This window comes from Prionailurus viverrinus, unplaced genomic scaffold (genome assembly GCF_022837055.1).
Source record: "Prionailurus viverrinus isolate Anna unplaced genomic scaffold, UM_Priviv_1.0 scaffold_60, whole genome shotgun sequence".
Classification (NCBI taxonomy): domain Eukaryota; kingdom Metazoa; phylum Chordata; class Mammalia; order Carnivora; family Felidae; genus Prionailurus; species Prionailurus viverrinus.
The window spans coordinates 808,362-823,365 of NW_025927622.1; the positions used below are offsets into that span (position 1 = coordinate 808,362).

The window sequence follows — 15,004 nt, forward strand, 5'->3', positions numbered from 1 at the left end:
GAAGAAGAAGAAGAAGACCAATGACAACAACAATCCGGCTTCCCGGTCCTCCCGAAGACGGCTTAGAGTCACCCCGGGTTACCCAAGCAACGGCTCTGTCCCGCCCCTCCCTGGCAGGAGGAAGAGCCAATTAGAGGGCTTTATCGGCGCATGCGTCGGAGACTCCCGGGCCCCGCTGCTCCCTGGGAATCGTGGTTCCGGCTGCCTCCTCTCGCCGCGAGGTCCCTTCACAGCCGCCGTAGGCTGTGGAACTACAACTCCCGGCAGGCGCAGGCGGCGCAGGCGCGGTGTGGGCGGTGCGAACAGCGCGGGCGGCGCGGCGGTCGGCGTGCGGAATGTCGGCGTTTCGCTGGGGCCGCGGCGCGTCCGGTCTCCGGAGGGCCCTGTGGCCTGCGGGCCCCCCCGGCCCCCTGGCCGAGGAAGGTAACGCGGGGGAGAGCCGAGGGTGACGCCATGGCCGCTGCCACTGCCTCCTCTCCCCACGGCCGTGACCTTCGGCTTTTAGGTCCGCGGGATCCAGCTACCCCCCACCTTTGCTCCTTGCCCAGTGTGGTTCTGTGGAACCCATTGACTGGACCCCGCTTTCACTCGCCCTTAGGCCACTCCCCCGATGGGGATCGGCACAGCACTTTGACGCTTGACTCTTGGTTTCTTTTGGAGTCCCCTGACCCCTTCTTTGCGACTTAGGGCCCTTGACCTTTGAACTCTCACAGCACCTTTAGTTGGAGGAACCCTTTATGTTGATCCCACGCCCAAATTTCTTTGCTGTAAGGTCCCCTTCACCTTTGACCTCTTGGGTTCTTTCCAACGTGAGGCCCGTGACCACTGACGGTTTGCAGTGAATTTAGAGCTCTTTTGCCCCAGGATCCTGCGATTTCTGTCCACACGAGGCCCTCCCAGCCCCCCAGGCCGCGGGCCTCCTTCTGCCTCCCTCAGCCTCTCTCTTCCGCCCACAGGGGCCCTCAGTGGTGTCTGGGGCCGCAGAAGGAGCTTGTCCGCCAGCCCTTGTGAGCAAGACCGCCGGAAGGACTGGGGCCACGCGGAGCTGCTGGAGGGTGAGCCCAGACCCCCAAGGCTTGGAGCCTGAAGCCCCTCCTCTCTGTCCCCCCGCCCCTCCCAGCCACGGGCACTCTGCTGGGGGGTTACCTCCCCGTTTCCTCACAGTGACACCACGAGGAGGGCTGCATTCTGCAAAGCAGGGTAACTGAATGGTTCCCCTGCCCTCAGTGTCCTCATGCGGATGGTGACAGGAAGCTTGTGCTGTGCACAGAGGGCTGTTGTTTCCCCTTCCCCGAACCCCGCAGGCGCTCCTACTCTCCTGGTGAGGCCCAACGTGGTAGCTGGAGAGGCTGGCCCAAGGCTGCACGAACTGCTCCTGCAGAGTCAGGGTTCGAATCCTGAACTGACACACGTGCCCTGGCTCGGCTGTCTGGGCTCGGGCGCCCGAGGGGTCCAGTCGGGGTCCTGCCGTCTTCACAGCGTGGGACGGCCGGCCCAGTCCCGGCACCGCCACAGGGAGGTGGGGGCACGTGTGTTCCCTCACTGGAGCCCCCCAGACCATGGCCACTGCTTCCTGCTCCCCCCCCGCCCCGCCCCGCGTCTCCAGTGTGTCTAAAAATTCTGAACATAGAGAAGTAGAGTACCGTCGTCCTCAACAGCAGCCTTCTTTCGTTTCTTACTCACTACCTAATTGTCTTAAAGCCCGAGTATCCTGTGTTCAATGGAGGAAGGTTCTGGAAGTCTGAATCACATTACGTCACTCTCCAGCCTAAAAACCCACCAACTCTGTCCCCTAGCATAGGATAAGCTAATAACCTCCCCCCCCCCCCAGTCACAGGTCCATGTGGCCTTTGCCTGCCTTGTCATCCAAAGGCACCATTGCCACCGCGGGAAAAAAGCTGTGTGCACAGCCACGTCATGTCGGCCTCACCTCCTCGACAGACACGGGTACCCCACCTGCACGCCCCACGTGTTGGCTCCTACAGGGGCCAAGGCCGCCCTGCCTCTTCAGTTTACTCCGGCAAGTCTTTGTTGGACCGAGGCCGGCGGGTGAGGCTGGACTGCGTGGGCGCCGTTGGTCCTCAGTAGTATTTGCACAGTTACCTAAGAACTAAACTCCATCCGTAACCCCCAAATCCCAGTCCCTTGTGGACACGTGCAGAGCAGCAAATGCTGGAGCTGCCCGCTGTCCCCGTCCCCAGCTGGGGTTGAAGCAGGTGACACACTGGCCTCTTGTTTTGGCACATATTGTAAACAAGTGTCCTTCTCAAGGTATGTGTAGTGCCACGTTTCTGCATTTTGGGGGCTGTCTGTTGGTGATTTTGCTGTTTAAAGTGGTCCCTAAGCATAGCGCCAAGGTGTTTTCTACCGGCCTAAGTTCAAGAAGGCTGTGATGTGCCTTTTGGAGAAAATACACATTTTCGTTTTTATTTTTTTAATGTTTACTTAATTGATTTGAGAGAGAGGGAGACACAGAATCCCAGCTAGGCTCCACACCACCAGTGTAGAACCCAGCACAGGGCTCGAACTCACACACTGTGAGCTCATGAGCTGAGCCGACATCAAGCGTCAGACGCTTAACCGACTGAGCCAGCCAGGCGCCCAGAAATAGGTGTTTGCTTACAGTTGCGGTGCTGTTGGCTGTGGGCTCGACGTTAGTGAATTAACAACGTATGTGAAAGAAGGCATCTTAAACAGAGGGACACGGAAGAAGGTTACGTGTTGATCTGTCGGGGACTCCCGTGATCTGTGAAGCCGTTGTGACGCAGGGCTAGCCGTGGCACCTGACTCTGCAGGAAACTCCGGTCATACCGATCATAGCGATCAGGAGTAGAGCGTGCAGAGGCCCTGAGGCCATTGTGGCCGCAGCCTGGGGGGAGTGGGGGGAGGCGAGGGCAGGACCCCTGGGGCACCTGGATGGATTTTGAGGCAGCGCCACACCTCTGAGGGTGTGCTGACAGGCTGGGTGTGGAGGCTTGGACGGTCTTAAGGGTTTTTTGGCTGAGGGCCTGCAAGGACCACGCCGCCAGGGACAGTGACGGCCAGTGACGATGACACGGAGGGGCAGGTTTTGGGAAGTTGAGTCAGGCTGTCGCACAGGTGCTGAATGAGTGGGTAGGGTGTATGCGCCTGAAAATTGGGGGACATACATAGTACTGAGACCTCGAGGGGTGCCTGGGGGGCTCAGTCGGTTAAGCATCCAACTTGGGCTAAGGTCATCATCTTGTGGTTCACGGGTTCGAGTCCACATCGGGCTCCGTGCTGACAGCTCGGAGCCTGGAGCCTGCTTCCGATTCTGTGTCTCCCTCTCTCTCTGCCCCTCCCCCGTTCACGCTCTGTCTCTCTCAAAAAAAAAGAACCAAGGCCCCGAGAGTTGGCGAAGCCAGCCACCCCCCAAAACCGCAGGTCTGAAGAGGTTGCTCGCACGGGGGTCCCCCTGACGTCCTCGCCCTTCGCCCCCACAGTGCTCGAGGCCCGGGTGCGGCAGCTGCAGGCCGCGCGTGTGTCGGAGGTGACCGTGAGGAGGCCCCGCCCGGCCCGACTCCCAGAAGCGGGCGGCTTCCAGCCACGCAGGAAGGCCCAGAAGGGGGGCGAGGGCACCGCCCCGGGGCTCGGCGGCCACTGGGCGCAGAAGCTGGACCAGGAGAAGTGGGCGATGCAGAGGCGCAAGCAGCGGCTGCAGGCGAAGCTGCAGGTGCGGGCCCAGCAGCTGGCCTGTGAGCACAGGCTGCGGATGGTGCCCCAGCTGCTGAGCGCCCCGCTGGCCGAGCGCCTGCTGCGCTGGGAGCAGGAGACCCCCCGGAGCCCCTGGGAGGAGCAGCTGGCGCGGCTGCTGCGGGAGGCGCCGCGGAGGCTGAGCTGCGAGGCGGAGCGGGCCCACGAGGCGGGGGGCGCCCCCGCGCGGCTGGAGACCCAGCAGCAGAGGCTCCTGGCCTTCCTGGAGTGCTGCCTGCTCTCGGGCCACCTGCCCCTCGCCCACCACGTGCTGGTCACCTGCCACAGCAAGTGGCGGCAGCGGCGGGTGCTCACGCTGGCCGCGTACAACACCGTCATGCTCGGCTGGGCTCGCAAGGTGAGCGGCGGCCCCGGGGGAGGGGTGTCTGTGGGGTCCGAACCCGGGGCTCTGAGCCCCAGAGGCCGAGTCCTGTGCTTGTTACCGTCCTGATGATTCTCGCGCTTGTCAACCATAAGTCCCACGTGGCCCCTCGACGGACATTTCCCAAAACGGCCAAAAGAGAAGGAGGGAGTCCTGCTGAACGTTTCAGGTCCCTTTCCTTCTGGACGCCTCGACCGGGGCCTCTGTGCCTGACTGGTGTGAGGGGCGCTTTGGCCTCCGGGGGGGTTTCCAGGTCCTTCTCGGGACAGCGACTTCGCTGCTTTAGGTGGGGCTTCCTCGGGTGGGGGGGTTAGCTCAGCGCGTCGCGATGCGGGCGTTCGTTCGTGGCCGTGGGGTTCCCTGCGGGGTCCGCTCTGGCCATGCCCCGTGTCTCTCCAAGCGTTTTTAATTTCCCCGTGGCGGCGGCCCGGGCTGCTTGTTCAAGAGTGTTCTTCACGTGGCCTCGCAGGGGCACAGCTCCGAGCCCCCTCCCTGTGCTCAGGCCCGAGGCAGAGACCGTCGCGTGGGGACCGAGGCGCCGGCTGTGAGCGTGGGCTTGTGGCCAAGACCGCCGGGCCTCACTCGAGGACAGGACAGCAGGCCCAGGGGCCACCATCGCTTTACGTCTGCGTCGGCCCGTGGCGTGGAGATGCCCGGTCCCCACAGGCGGCAGTCACGTTCGTCTTCGTCACTGGGACGCACTAGCTTCAGGGAGTTAGTGAAGGCAAGAAGGTCGTTTTCTTCCCCCCAAGGTCACAGGGCCCTGTTACGGCGGGACATTTCTGCCATTGGCGCGGGCGCCAGCTTCCTGCATTTGTGGCGATGACCAAAACCTGGGTGGCTTAAAGTGAGTTATTTTTTTCCAGTCCCAGGTCAAAGCGGGCGGGGCCACTGCCTTCCTGCCTCTTCCAGCTCCCGGAGCCCCTGTGGTCCTGGGCCTGTGGCCACGTCCCCAGGCGTCTCCAGGTGTCCCGCATCTGCCCTGTCCTCACACTCCTCACGCGGCTTCATCTGAACTCATTCCGTTAGCAAAGATCCCTCAGGGGCCCGTGTTATGAGGTCCCGAGTAGGTGGGGGTTTGGGGGCATTGCTAACCCCGTCCCAGGCCCGTCGTGCGTCGTGCGTGGACTGCACAGGCATCCTGGGCTCCGGAAGTCATGGTTTCTGGGCAGCCTGCGCATGCGGGATGGGGCTTGGCTGTTACCCAGAGCCCAGCCTGAGTCCTGTGGCTGCCGCTTGCTCACCGTGTGGCCCACACCTCCCACTTCTCTCTGAGCTTCGGTGTCCCCACGTGTAAGGCAGAGGGCCTGATTTAGAGCCTCGGCCACCGTGCCCGCGTGCGCGCGTGTGTCTCTGTAAAGCGTAAAGGTGAGACGGCACGTGGGGTTTAGACACGCTTCCTGTAGACCAGCGCTGTCCGGCGAGGGTCCCTTCCCCGTTGGCACGTTCACCTGCTCCGGCTGCGTGTGACCCCCGAGCATTTGCAGAGCTGAAGGTTTAAACGTGGTGGCTACGTGTGGCCGCTGACGGCCAGTAGGGCGGCCTGGGCGAGGTCCTTGAGACAAGCGCCTGAAAACCCGCTTGCCGGCACCGTGGTCCCTGGTGTGGCGGCACGCCTTGGATGAAGGCAGCAGGAGCTGGGGGCGGGGGTGGGGGGTGCTAGGAGCCTTGTTTTCTCCAGCGGGTCTGCAGCGGCACAGACCTCCAGTGGTCCGGGAAGCAGCTGCAAGAGAACGTAGCACGTACAGCAGAACCTGGACCGCGAGGAAGCTGTTCCGCGAGACAGGCAGACGTTCCTGATACATTCTCACTTGGTGAGCGAGCGAGGTCTTGCAGTTCGCCTAGAACATGACGCCGAGTGTCATGTGGTCGCAGCTGAGCCAGTGGTTCTCTGCGGGGGTGGGTGATCATCGCCCACGCTGGGATGCTCAGTCTCGTTGGCAGAACTCAGTGAGTTTTCAGAACGTTGGCGCTCGTGTATTTTTGTCCCCCTCAACGCACCTGCGGACAGCCCTTTGCTTTTCCATCCAAGAGCGAGCTCGGGAACGCTTTGCTTCATTCTAGGTCGGGCCGCCTGCAGATAGGGACCTTGTCCTCTGCTGCCTCGCTGCCAGTTGCATTAAGTGCGGCACGTGACAAAAGTTTATTAGTCGTGTGCTTAGTCAGCATCAGCGGCAGCGTATACAGTGACCCCCACGCAGAAAAAGGTTGAGGAGAAAGGCGGGTAAGAAGGAGATGATTCTGGTGGAAGCCGAAGGAAATCATTGGAGACTATGAGCGAGGTGTGCAGGGGCTGAAATTGCAAGATTTTACAAGAAGTCTACGTCTGTACCTCGCCTGCAGAGGAGGAGGAAAAGGCGGAGGAATCCCTCACTTCAAACGAGATTAGGGAGATGTGTGAAGTGTGGGAGACTGCAGAATTGTGTAGCAAAGCACCGCCCGAATAAGGCTGTAGCAGTGTGAGCAACGGGTCTGTTTAACCACAACGCGATGTCCCGTTTTTACGAAACCCTCAAGACGAGGCAAAGCAAGCGTCACCGGGTAGGTTCCCTGTTAAAGCCTCAGGAAAAGAAGAAGATTGCATTGAGCCGATAGATAGCAGCGATTCCTTTAGTGATAGTGACAGTTGTCCTGCACAGTCACCCTCCTCTGTCTCGTCTCCCTCGCTCCAGCCACGGAGGTTCTCAAAGGTAAGTGCAGGTTAACGAGTGTTTCTTTACACCGTGAATTATGTTATTTTCTATTATCTTACGGTATCGTAATCATTTTTACACGAATATGTTTTGGATTGTGCGTTGCCATTATTTCTCATGGGGAAATCGCTTTGACATACAAGTACTTTGGATTGCAAACATGTTTCCGGAACGACTTAGCTCGCAAACAAGGTTTCCTGTACTTGGAAATGAACGGAGGCCTGAACGCGGCGTGCCTCCAGCCGGGGGGTGTCGGAGGGAGGTTGACAGCCACGGCGCCTGTGTGAGAGAGGCCGCACTCAAACCAGGGACAGGACTAGCACTCGCGGAAATGGGGAAGAGGAGGGCTAACCCCGGAGCAGGCGGGTGGAAGACAGCACACGGACGCAGAGAACACTGAAGAGCCTCTTGTAGCGGCTGGAATAGTGCACGTTCACGTCCGCGGTATCAGCACCTCTCCCGTCGGGAACCCAGCCCCCACCTGGTCCCGCCGTGGTGTCACCGAGCGCCTGCGCTGCGCTTGGCCGGCAAGCCTTTTCCTAATTCGCTGGCTGGAGAGCAAGGTCTCAAGGGACGGGCTGGCCACCCCAGGACCCTCACCCCAACTTGGTCTCCCCAGGGCTCCTTCAAAGAGCTGGTTTACGTGTTCTTCATGGTGAAAGATGCCGGCCTCACCCCAGACCTCTTGTCCTACGCAGCTGCGCTCCAGTGCATGGGACGGCTGGACCAGGACGCCAGGACCGTCCAAAGGTGGGTGGGCATCGGGCCCTTGCTGGGGCCCGGGCCGCCCAGAAGGCCCCCGTGGCCTCCTGGCGCTGAGACCTGCAGGGTGTTGGGGGCTGCCCATCCCTTAGGCACCATGCGCCCCCACAGGTGTCTGGACCAGATGGCCCAGGATGGGCTGCGGCTGCAGGACCTCTTCTCCAGCGTGCCACTGTGCCAGGAGGAGCAGGCCGCGCTCCTGCAGGCAGTGCACAAGGCCCAGCCCACCTTCAGCCCTCCTCTGCAGCCCCAGCCCGAGCCCCAGGTCAACACCTCACCCCTGCTCAGGGAGATCTACGCCAAGGTGAGAGGGCCCTGACACCCACGGGGCGGGGGGGGGCGTGTCCTGTTGGGGATGAGCCGGAACCACCCTGTCCTTGTGGAGTCTCCTCGGCCCCTCCTTTAATTTCTCTCGGAGCCACCCGCGTCCCAGGGATGCCCTCCCTGCTCTTCAGAGGCCAGACGAACCAGACTTGGCAAGTCCCAGTCCCCACCGGGGCCCTGACCCTAAAGATTAAAGCTGGAAGGTGCCACAGCCTCGCCGTTGGGTTCCCACACCCAGAGGCTCAGCGGCGGGCAGAGCACAGGCGTCATACCAGAGCTGGGTGTAGACGGCCCGAGCTTTGGCCGGCCTCAAGCAGCAGGTGGGCAGTGTGGCCGGGGCTCTGTCCGCTGTGCAGTCATTAGAAGACCTGCCTTGTGTGGGCCTGTGTGTGATTCTCAGCGTGCTGGGTTTTGCAGTTTTCAATTTCTCTTTTTGGATGGGTCACGCATTTGCACAGTTTCCAGTTTAAACACGAGCTCACCGCCCAGAGACCTGAGCTGTGTCTCCCCAGGTAGTTCCCACCCCCACCCAGTGAGGCCGGGCAAATGCTGGGTGGCTGTCACGTGCTCTTTGGCACCTTGCTTCCTTCCATCCTCTCGGAGGGATGATTTTCCGGGGACTCGGAGAAGCAGATGTGGCTCTGCGGGTGGGGGGTCCTGGACGTGCAGGCCGGACAGCTGCTCTCGTGGGCCTTGTGTGTAGGAGAGTCCAGCCTGTGGGGGCCTGACCTCCTGCTTGCCCCCCCCCACACGCACAGGAGGGCCCCGTGTCATACTGTCCCCACCCCGCAGGAGGGCCCCGTGTCATACCCCAAGCTGCACCTGCCTCTGTGGAAGCTGCAGACCCTCTTCCAGCAGCAGCTGCGTGTGGAGATGGCCACCACCGTCACTGTGGAGTCGGTGGAGAAGGCCCAGCTGCTCACCAAGGAGGTCCTGCACGCGGTGAGAAGCTCGGCTGAATCGCAGCCCCCTGGGGTTGGGCGGGCGATGGGGCCGGGGCAGCCCGTGGGTCGCCCACCGCCGCGAGGAGAGTGCGAGGTGGGCCACGTGGCTCGGGAGGACCCCTCCTCCGGGGTCTCCCCCCCCCCCCCCCCCCCCCCCCCCCACCCCCCCCGGCGGTGACTCCTGTGTCCGCCCCGCCCCCGCAGCGGAGGACCCTGAAGCAGCTGCGCACCGCGTGGGTGGAGGCGCTGTGCGCGGGGCTGCGGGACGTGAAGGCCAGTGAGGCCCGCGCCGCCCGCTCCGGCCGCCCCACGCTCTTCCCGTACCTGTGTCTGCTCACCGAGCGGGAGCTCGCCAGGCTGCTGCTGCAGGTGGGGCGTCGGCGGGCTGGGGGGGGTGGGTGGCGGTGCTGGCCGGGCTCTGCTCACCTCACGGTGCCGCCCCCAGACCCTGCAGGTGCTGCCGCCCGCAGGGAGAGTCCCTCCTCTCCCTGGCGCAGCAGCTGGGCCTGCGCGTCTTCAACCGGCACGCGGTGCAGAAGAAGCAGCTCAGCCAGGTGCAGGCGCTGCAGCAACGCTACTACCAGTACCTGCACCTGCTGGCCTCGGACACCCAGGTGAGGCCCGTGGGGGGGGGGCTCGGACACCCAGGTGAGGCCCTTGGGGGGGGGCAGGGGGCCTCAGACACCCAGGTGAGGCCCGTGGAGGGGGGGGGGCCTCGGACACCCAGGTGAGGCCCGTCGGGGGGGGCGGGGCTCAGACACCCAGGTGAGTCCCGTGGGGGGGGAGCTCGGACACCCAGGTGAGGCCCTTGGGGGGGGCGGGGGCCTCAGACACCCAGGTGAGGCCCGTGGGGGGGGGGGCTTCAGACACCCAGGTGAGGCCTGTCGAGGGGGCTGGTGGGGGGCCTCAGACACCCAGATGAGGCCCGGTGTGGTGGGGGGGCTCGGACACCGAGGTGAGGCCCGTGGGGGGGGGGGGCTCGGACACCCAGGTGAGGCCCGTGGGGGGGGCGGGGCTCGGACACCCAGGTGAGGCCCTGGGGGGGGGGCGGGGGGCCTCAGACACCCAGGTGAGGCCCGTGGGGGGGGGGCCTCGGACACCCAGGTGAGGCCCGGGGCGGTGGGGGGGGTGCAGGGCTGGGCTCAGACCCCCAGCCCCTGACCCACTCCCCCGCCCCCAGGTGGCGGTGCCCTGCCTGCCGCGGCAGTACTGGGAGACGCTGGGGGCGCCCGAGGCCCCCCATGAGCAGCCCTGGCCCTTGCCTGTGCTGGTGCAGCTGGGCAAGCGTCTGGCGGAGATGCTGGTGGAGGTGGTGCGGATGCCCGGCAGCCTGGCCGCCCCCCAGGGCTCCTGCTCGCTCATCCCGGTGCTCTACCACGTGTACTCCTTCCGTAGCTTCCGCCAGGTGGGCCCTGCGCGAGGCGGGGGGCTCCGGGTGCCGTGGGGACCCCGGGGCTGTGGCCGGGTCCTGTGGAAATCCTGCTGGGGTCCTACGCCTGGTCCCGGGGCTGGAGGGGGCCCTCTGCCCGCCGTGCGTCCTTCGGGGCGATCGACGCCTCTGCCGGTCTTTGCCCGCCTCGCCCCCAGATCGGGATCCTGAAGCCACACCCGGCCTTCACGCAGCTGCTGGCGACCGCAGCGGAGCACACGCTGACCTTCGAGGCGACCGAGGTGCCCATGCTGTGCCCGCCGCTGCCCTGGACGTCACCGCACACGGGCGCCTTCCTGCTGAGTCCCACTAAGCTCGTGCGCTCCGTGGAGGGCACCACGCAGCACCAGCGCCTGTTGGACAGCTGCCCGCCCGCCGAGCTGCACGGCGCCCTGGACGCCCTCACCCAGCTGGGCAACTGCGCCTGGCGCGTCAACGGCCGCGTGCTGGACCTGGTGCTGGAGCTCTTTGCCGCCAAGGGCTGCCCCCGCCTGGGTGTGCCGGCCCCGCCCTCCGAGGCGCCCCGGCCGCCCGAGGGCCGCCTGCCGCCGGACGCCTCGCCTGCCCAGAAGGCCGAGCTGCGGCGGGAGCTGGCCCGCTGCCTCAAAGTGGCCCGGGAGATGCACAGCCTGCGGTCGGACGCGCTATACCGCCTCTCGCTGGCGCAGCACCTGCGTCACTGCGTCTTCTGGCTGCCCCACAACATGGACTTCCGCGGCCGCACCTACCCCTGCCCGCCCCACTTCAACCACCTGGGCAGTGACCTGGCGCGCGCCCTGCTGGAGTTCGCCCAGGGCCGCCCGCTCGGCCCCCGCGGCCTCGACTGGCTCAAGGTCCACCTGGTCAACCTGACCGGGCTCAAGAAGCGGGAGCCGCTGCAGGCGCGCCTGGTTTTCGCCGACGAGGTGATGGAGGACATTCTGGACTCTGCCGACCGGCCCATGACGGTAGGGGCGGGGTCTTCCCCTCCCCCCACCTCCCCCACCTGTTCCCTGCACCCGCTACCCCCGCCCCTCCCTTGGCACGCTCCTGGCGGCGGCCTTCCTTCGGGGTTTCCCTTGGCCCCGGTTCCTCGGCGGCTCTGCGGCCCTTCCCTCCAGGGTTAGCTCTTCTTCCAGACCTTTCCCCGTCCCGCTCCTGCTCGCTCGGGGCTGTTCCCGGGTGTCCCTCCCTGCCCATCGCTCCCATCACACCCCGCCCCCCCACCCCTGCTGTTCCGGGGGGCTCTGTCCCGGCCTCATGCTGCCCTCCCTCAGGGCCGCAAGTGGTGGATGGAGGTGGAGGAGCCCTGGCAGGCCCTGGCCTGCTGCATGGAGATCGCTCGGGCCGTGCGCGCTCCCGACCCCGCTGCCTATATTTCTCACTTCCCGGTCCACCAGGTGAGCTGGCGGGGACCCTGGCTCGGGGTGTGCCTGGCTCGGGGGCGCGGCTAGAGGCGTGTGAGGTTCCGTAGAAGTGTGGGAGTCTAGTGCACATCCCGCTGTGTTTGGCTGGTGTCCCCCTCATGGAGGCCGGCCCCCGTGGGAGTGGCTGGCCCTGCGGGGCAACCTCCTACGGCGGTGGTACAGGCGGCACACTGGGGCGCCCCGGAGCGCTGGCTTGATCCCCAGGGTTGCCCCACCCCCCGCCCCTGTCGGCCCCAGGACGGCTCCTGTAACGGGCTGCAGCACTATGCCGCTCTCGGCCGCGACAGCATCGGGGCCGCCTCCGTCAACCTGCTGCCCTCGGACGTGCCGCAGGACGTGTACAGCGGAGTGGCCGCGCAGGTGGGCACCGCGGTCCCCGCCTGCTCGTGCCCAGGGCCCGCGTGGGGTCTTCGTCCTGGGGACACCTGGATTTGCAGGTCGCGTGGCCCCAGTCACCTGTGACGGGAGCAGGCAGTCAGGGTGGGCTTCCCCAGGGAGGTGTCAGAAGAGGGGACCGTGGGGTCCTTGGGAAGAGAAGGGGCTGCCGGGCAGGGCGGGAGGCAGAAGGTCTACGCACCCGCCCGCTGACCCCGAACGCCTGCGCAGGTGGAGGTGTTCCGCAGTCAGGACGCCAAGCGGGGCGTGCGGGTCGCCCAGGTGCTCGAGGGGTTCATCAGCCGCAAGGTGGTGAAGCAGACGGTGATGACTGTGGTGTACGGGGTCACCCGCTACGGGGGCCGCCTGCAGATCGAGAGGCGCCTGCGGGAGCTCAGCGACTTCCCCCAGGTGCGCAGCCTGGCGGGCGCTTGGCCCCGCGGCAGTGTCGAGGTTTCCCCCGGCCCCGGCCCGCCCCCTGCCCTGAACGGCCAGCTGCTGGACAGCAAGCAGTCCTGGGGGTGGGGCTTGCCCCCCCCCCCCCCCCGACCCCCCAGCCTCAGGGGCTCCCGTGTCTCTCTCCGAAAGAAAGATGGGGTTGGGCTTCTGGGTTCCCAGAGGGTGCCGTGAGGTCGTTTTCCTGGGGGGAGGTGGGTGGGTGATCGCCCACCCTGTGCCCCCGCCGACCGCTGCCCCGCGCCCCCTCCAGGAGTTCGTGTGGGAGGCGTCTCACTACCTGGTGCGCCAGGTGTTCAACAGTCTCCAGGAGATGTTCTCGGGCACGCGGGCCATCCAGGTGTGTCCTCGCCCCCTCCCCGGGCCCACCGGGCTGTCCCTGACGAGGGGGGCCCTGCCCTGAGCCCGTGCCCTGTGTCCACAGCACTGGCTGACTGAGAGCGCCCGGCTCATTGCCCACGCGGGCTCGGCTGTGGAGTGGGTCACGCCCCTGGGCATTCCCATCATCCAGCCCTACCACCGGGACTCCAAGGTCATGGTAGGTGCGGCCCCGCCCCCCCCCCGCCCCCCCCCCCCCCGCTCCGTGTCCCTGTCCAGGCGGGACTCCTGACCCTCCCCACCCCGCTCCTGCAGATCAGCGGCGGGATCCAGAGCCTCACCTTCAGCCACAGTGGGGATACCAGCCAGTGAGTGCCGGTGGGGGTGCTGGGCTGGGGGCTGCCCCCGGGTCAGACCAGGCTAGAGGCGGCTGAGTCCTCCCCCTCCCCAGGAGGCCCAACACACTGAAGCAGAAGAATGGCTTCCCCCCCAACTTCATCCACTCTCTGGACTCTTCACACATGATGCTCACAGCCCTGCACTGCTACAGGTGGGCCCCACGTCTGCAGCTTGCCTCGTGGGCCGGGCGTGCTCAGACTGTGTCTGTTAGCGATCTGTGTGCACACCCTCTTCTGGGTGTTGGGGACACAGTGGGGACCCACAGAGTGGGGAAGGCAGGTGGTGAGGCCGGGTCAGACAGGGTCGGGACCAGGACCGAGGCCTACAGGAGGCGAGGACCCTAGTCACGTGGGTCGTGGGACCCGGTGCCCAGAAAAGGACTACACGTAAGCACACGCAGAGGCCCCGAGGCGGCGAGGTGTGTGTGAGGGGGAAGCAGCTGGCTGGGCCGGTGGGGAAGGTGTCACTGCTCCGAGTGAGAAGTGCGTGTGGTTCCATCCAAGGGAGTGCCGGCAGCACACTGTTCTGACGGGTTCGTGGGCCTTGTAGGGGGGAGCGTCTGGGTTTCTGTTCTGAGCTCTGCAGAGGCACCCAAGCATGGCCATAGGGCAGGTGTGTGGATAGTTGGGTTAGGAAGGAGCCAGCGTTCAGAGACAGGTTGCCATTTGTGCCTGCCTCCTGCGGGGCGCACAGGACCCCAGGGACGGAGCCCTGTAGTGATGGGTGGGGGGACAGTATCGGCTGCGGCAACTGGGGATGGCGGGGGTGGGCAGTGACATGGGACAGAGTTTTCTTACTAAGAGGAGAACCGTTTCCCGGTTAACAAGACTGGCAAACAGTCAGTGGCTGGGACACGGGGTGGGGGGGGTCAGGAGGTGTGAAGAGGGTGTGAGGCGGGACCATGAACAGGTGAGCTGACCGGTGGGGAGCCGGGTCCCACCGCGGGTGGGGGGGCTTGAGGTGAGGATGGGAAGGAGCAGAGGGGGGAGTGGTCCTGGAGGGGCAGCCCCCCTCACGGGAGACCCCGACTGCCACCGCAGGAAAGGCCTGACCTTTGTCTCCGTGCACGACTGCTTCTGGACCCACGCAGCTGACGTGGAGGTCATGAACCAGGTGCTGCCCGCCCTGCGCCCACACCCGGCCCCCCCTCAGAGGGCAGCGGGTCCCCTTGACCCCACGCCCTTGCCCCTAGCACCAGGCACCGGCAGCCTCAGTCCAGCCGTCAGTTCCCGGGTTGGGGCGGGACCTGGGAAGCTCCGCCCTCCCCTGCCCCCGCCCCTCTCAGGCCCCTGTTCTCCCTCCCGACGACGCCCCCTGCCCCCAGGTATGCCGGGAGCAGTTTGTCCGCCTGCACAGCCAGCCCATCCTGCACAACCTGTCCAGGTTCCTGATGAAGCGATTCTGCTCTGGCTCCAGGTTTAGCGCCCCCTCCCCCAGTGCGGCCGGGACCACCCCTCCCTGCCCCACTGGGCCTCACGCCCACCCTGCCCTCGGCCTCAGGTCCCCACAGCACTTGAAGAGCATGCGGACTGGCAAGCTCCAGGACACGCTGAAGTCGGTGCCTAAGACAGGTAGGGCCCGACACCCTGAGCGTTCCCTGAGGGGGGGGGGGGGGGCGCGGGAGGTGTCGCCCAGGGCCCGCCGCAAGGTCTCCGCTGGGCCCTCTGCTCCACAGGGGCCTTCGACCTGAAGCAGGTGAAACACTCCACTTACTTCTTCAGCTGACGCCGCGACGCCGCGCCACCGCCCGCCCTGTACCATAGTGTAAATAAAGCTGTTGCCACCCATGGGGTCGAGCGTCT

The 15,004-nt window shown here is 65.4% G+C and overlaps 1 protein-coding gene across 1 annotated transcript; it reads left to right on the forward strand.

Moving 5' to 3' along the window:
- The first annotated feature begins 293 nt into the window (after positions 1-293).
- On the forward strand, positions 294-14,992 carry POLRMT (RNA polymerase mitochondrial). The gene is given in 22 exon segments (XM_047848334.1): positions 294-423; positions 957-1,055; positions 3,465-4,072; positions 7,409-7,539; positions 7,663-7,855; positions 8,668-8,817; positions 9,024-9,188; positions 9,265-9,282; positions 9,284-9,433; positions 10,000-10,224; positions 10,407-11,195; positions 11,505-11,627; positions 11,892-12,014; positions 12,261-12,440; positions 12,739-12,825; positions 12,910-13,023; positions 13,119-13,171; positions 13,255-13,353; positions 14,243-14,315; positions 14,527-14,618; positions 14,703-14,773; positions 14,878-14,992. Coding segments are annotated over 22 exon segments (3,681 nt in total). The 5' UTR covers positions 294-335; the 3' UTR covers positions 14,928-14,992.
- The last annotated feature ends 12 nt before the right edge of the window (positions 14,993-15,004 follow it).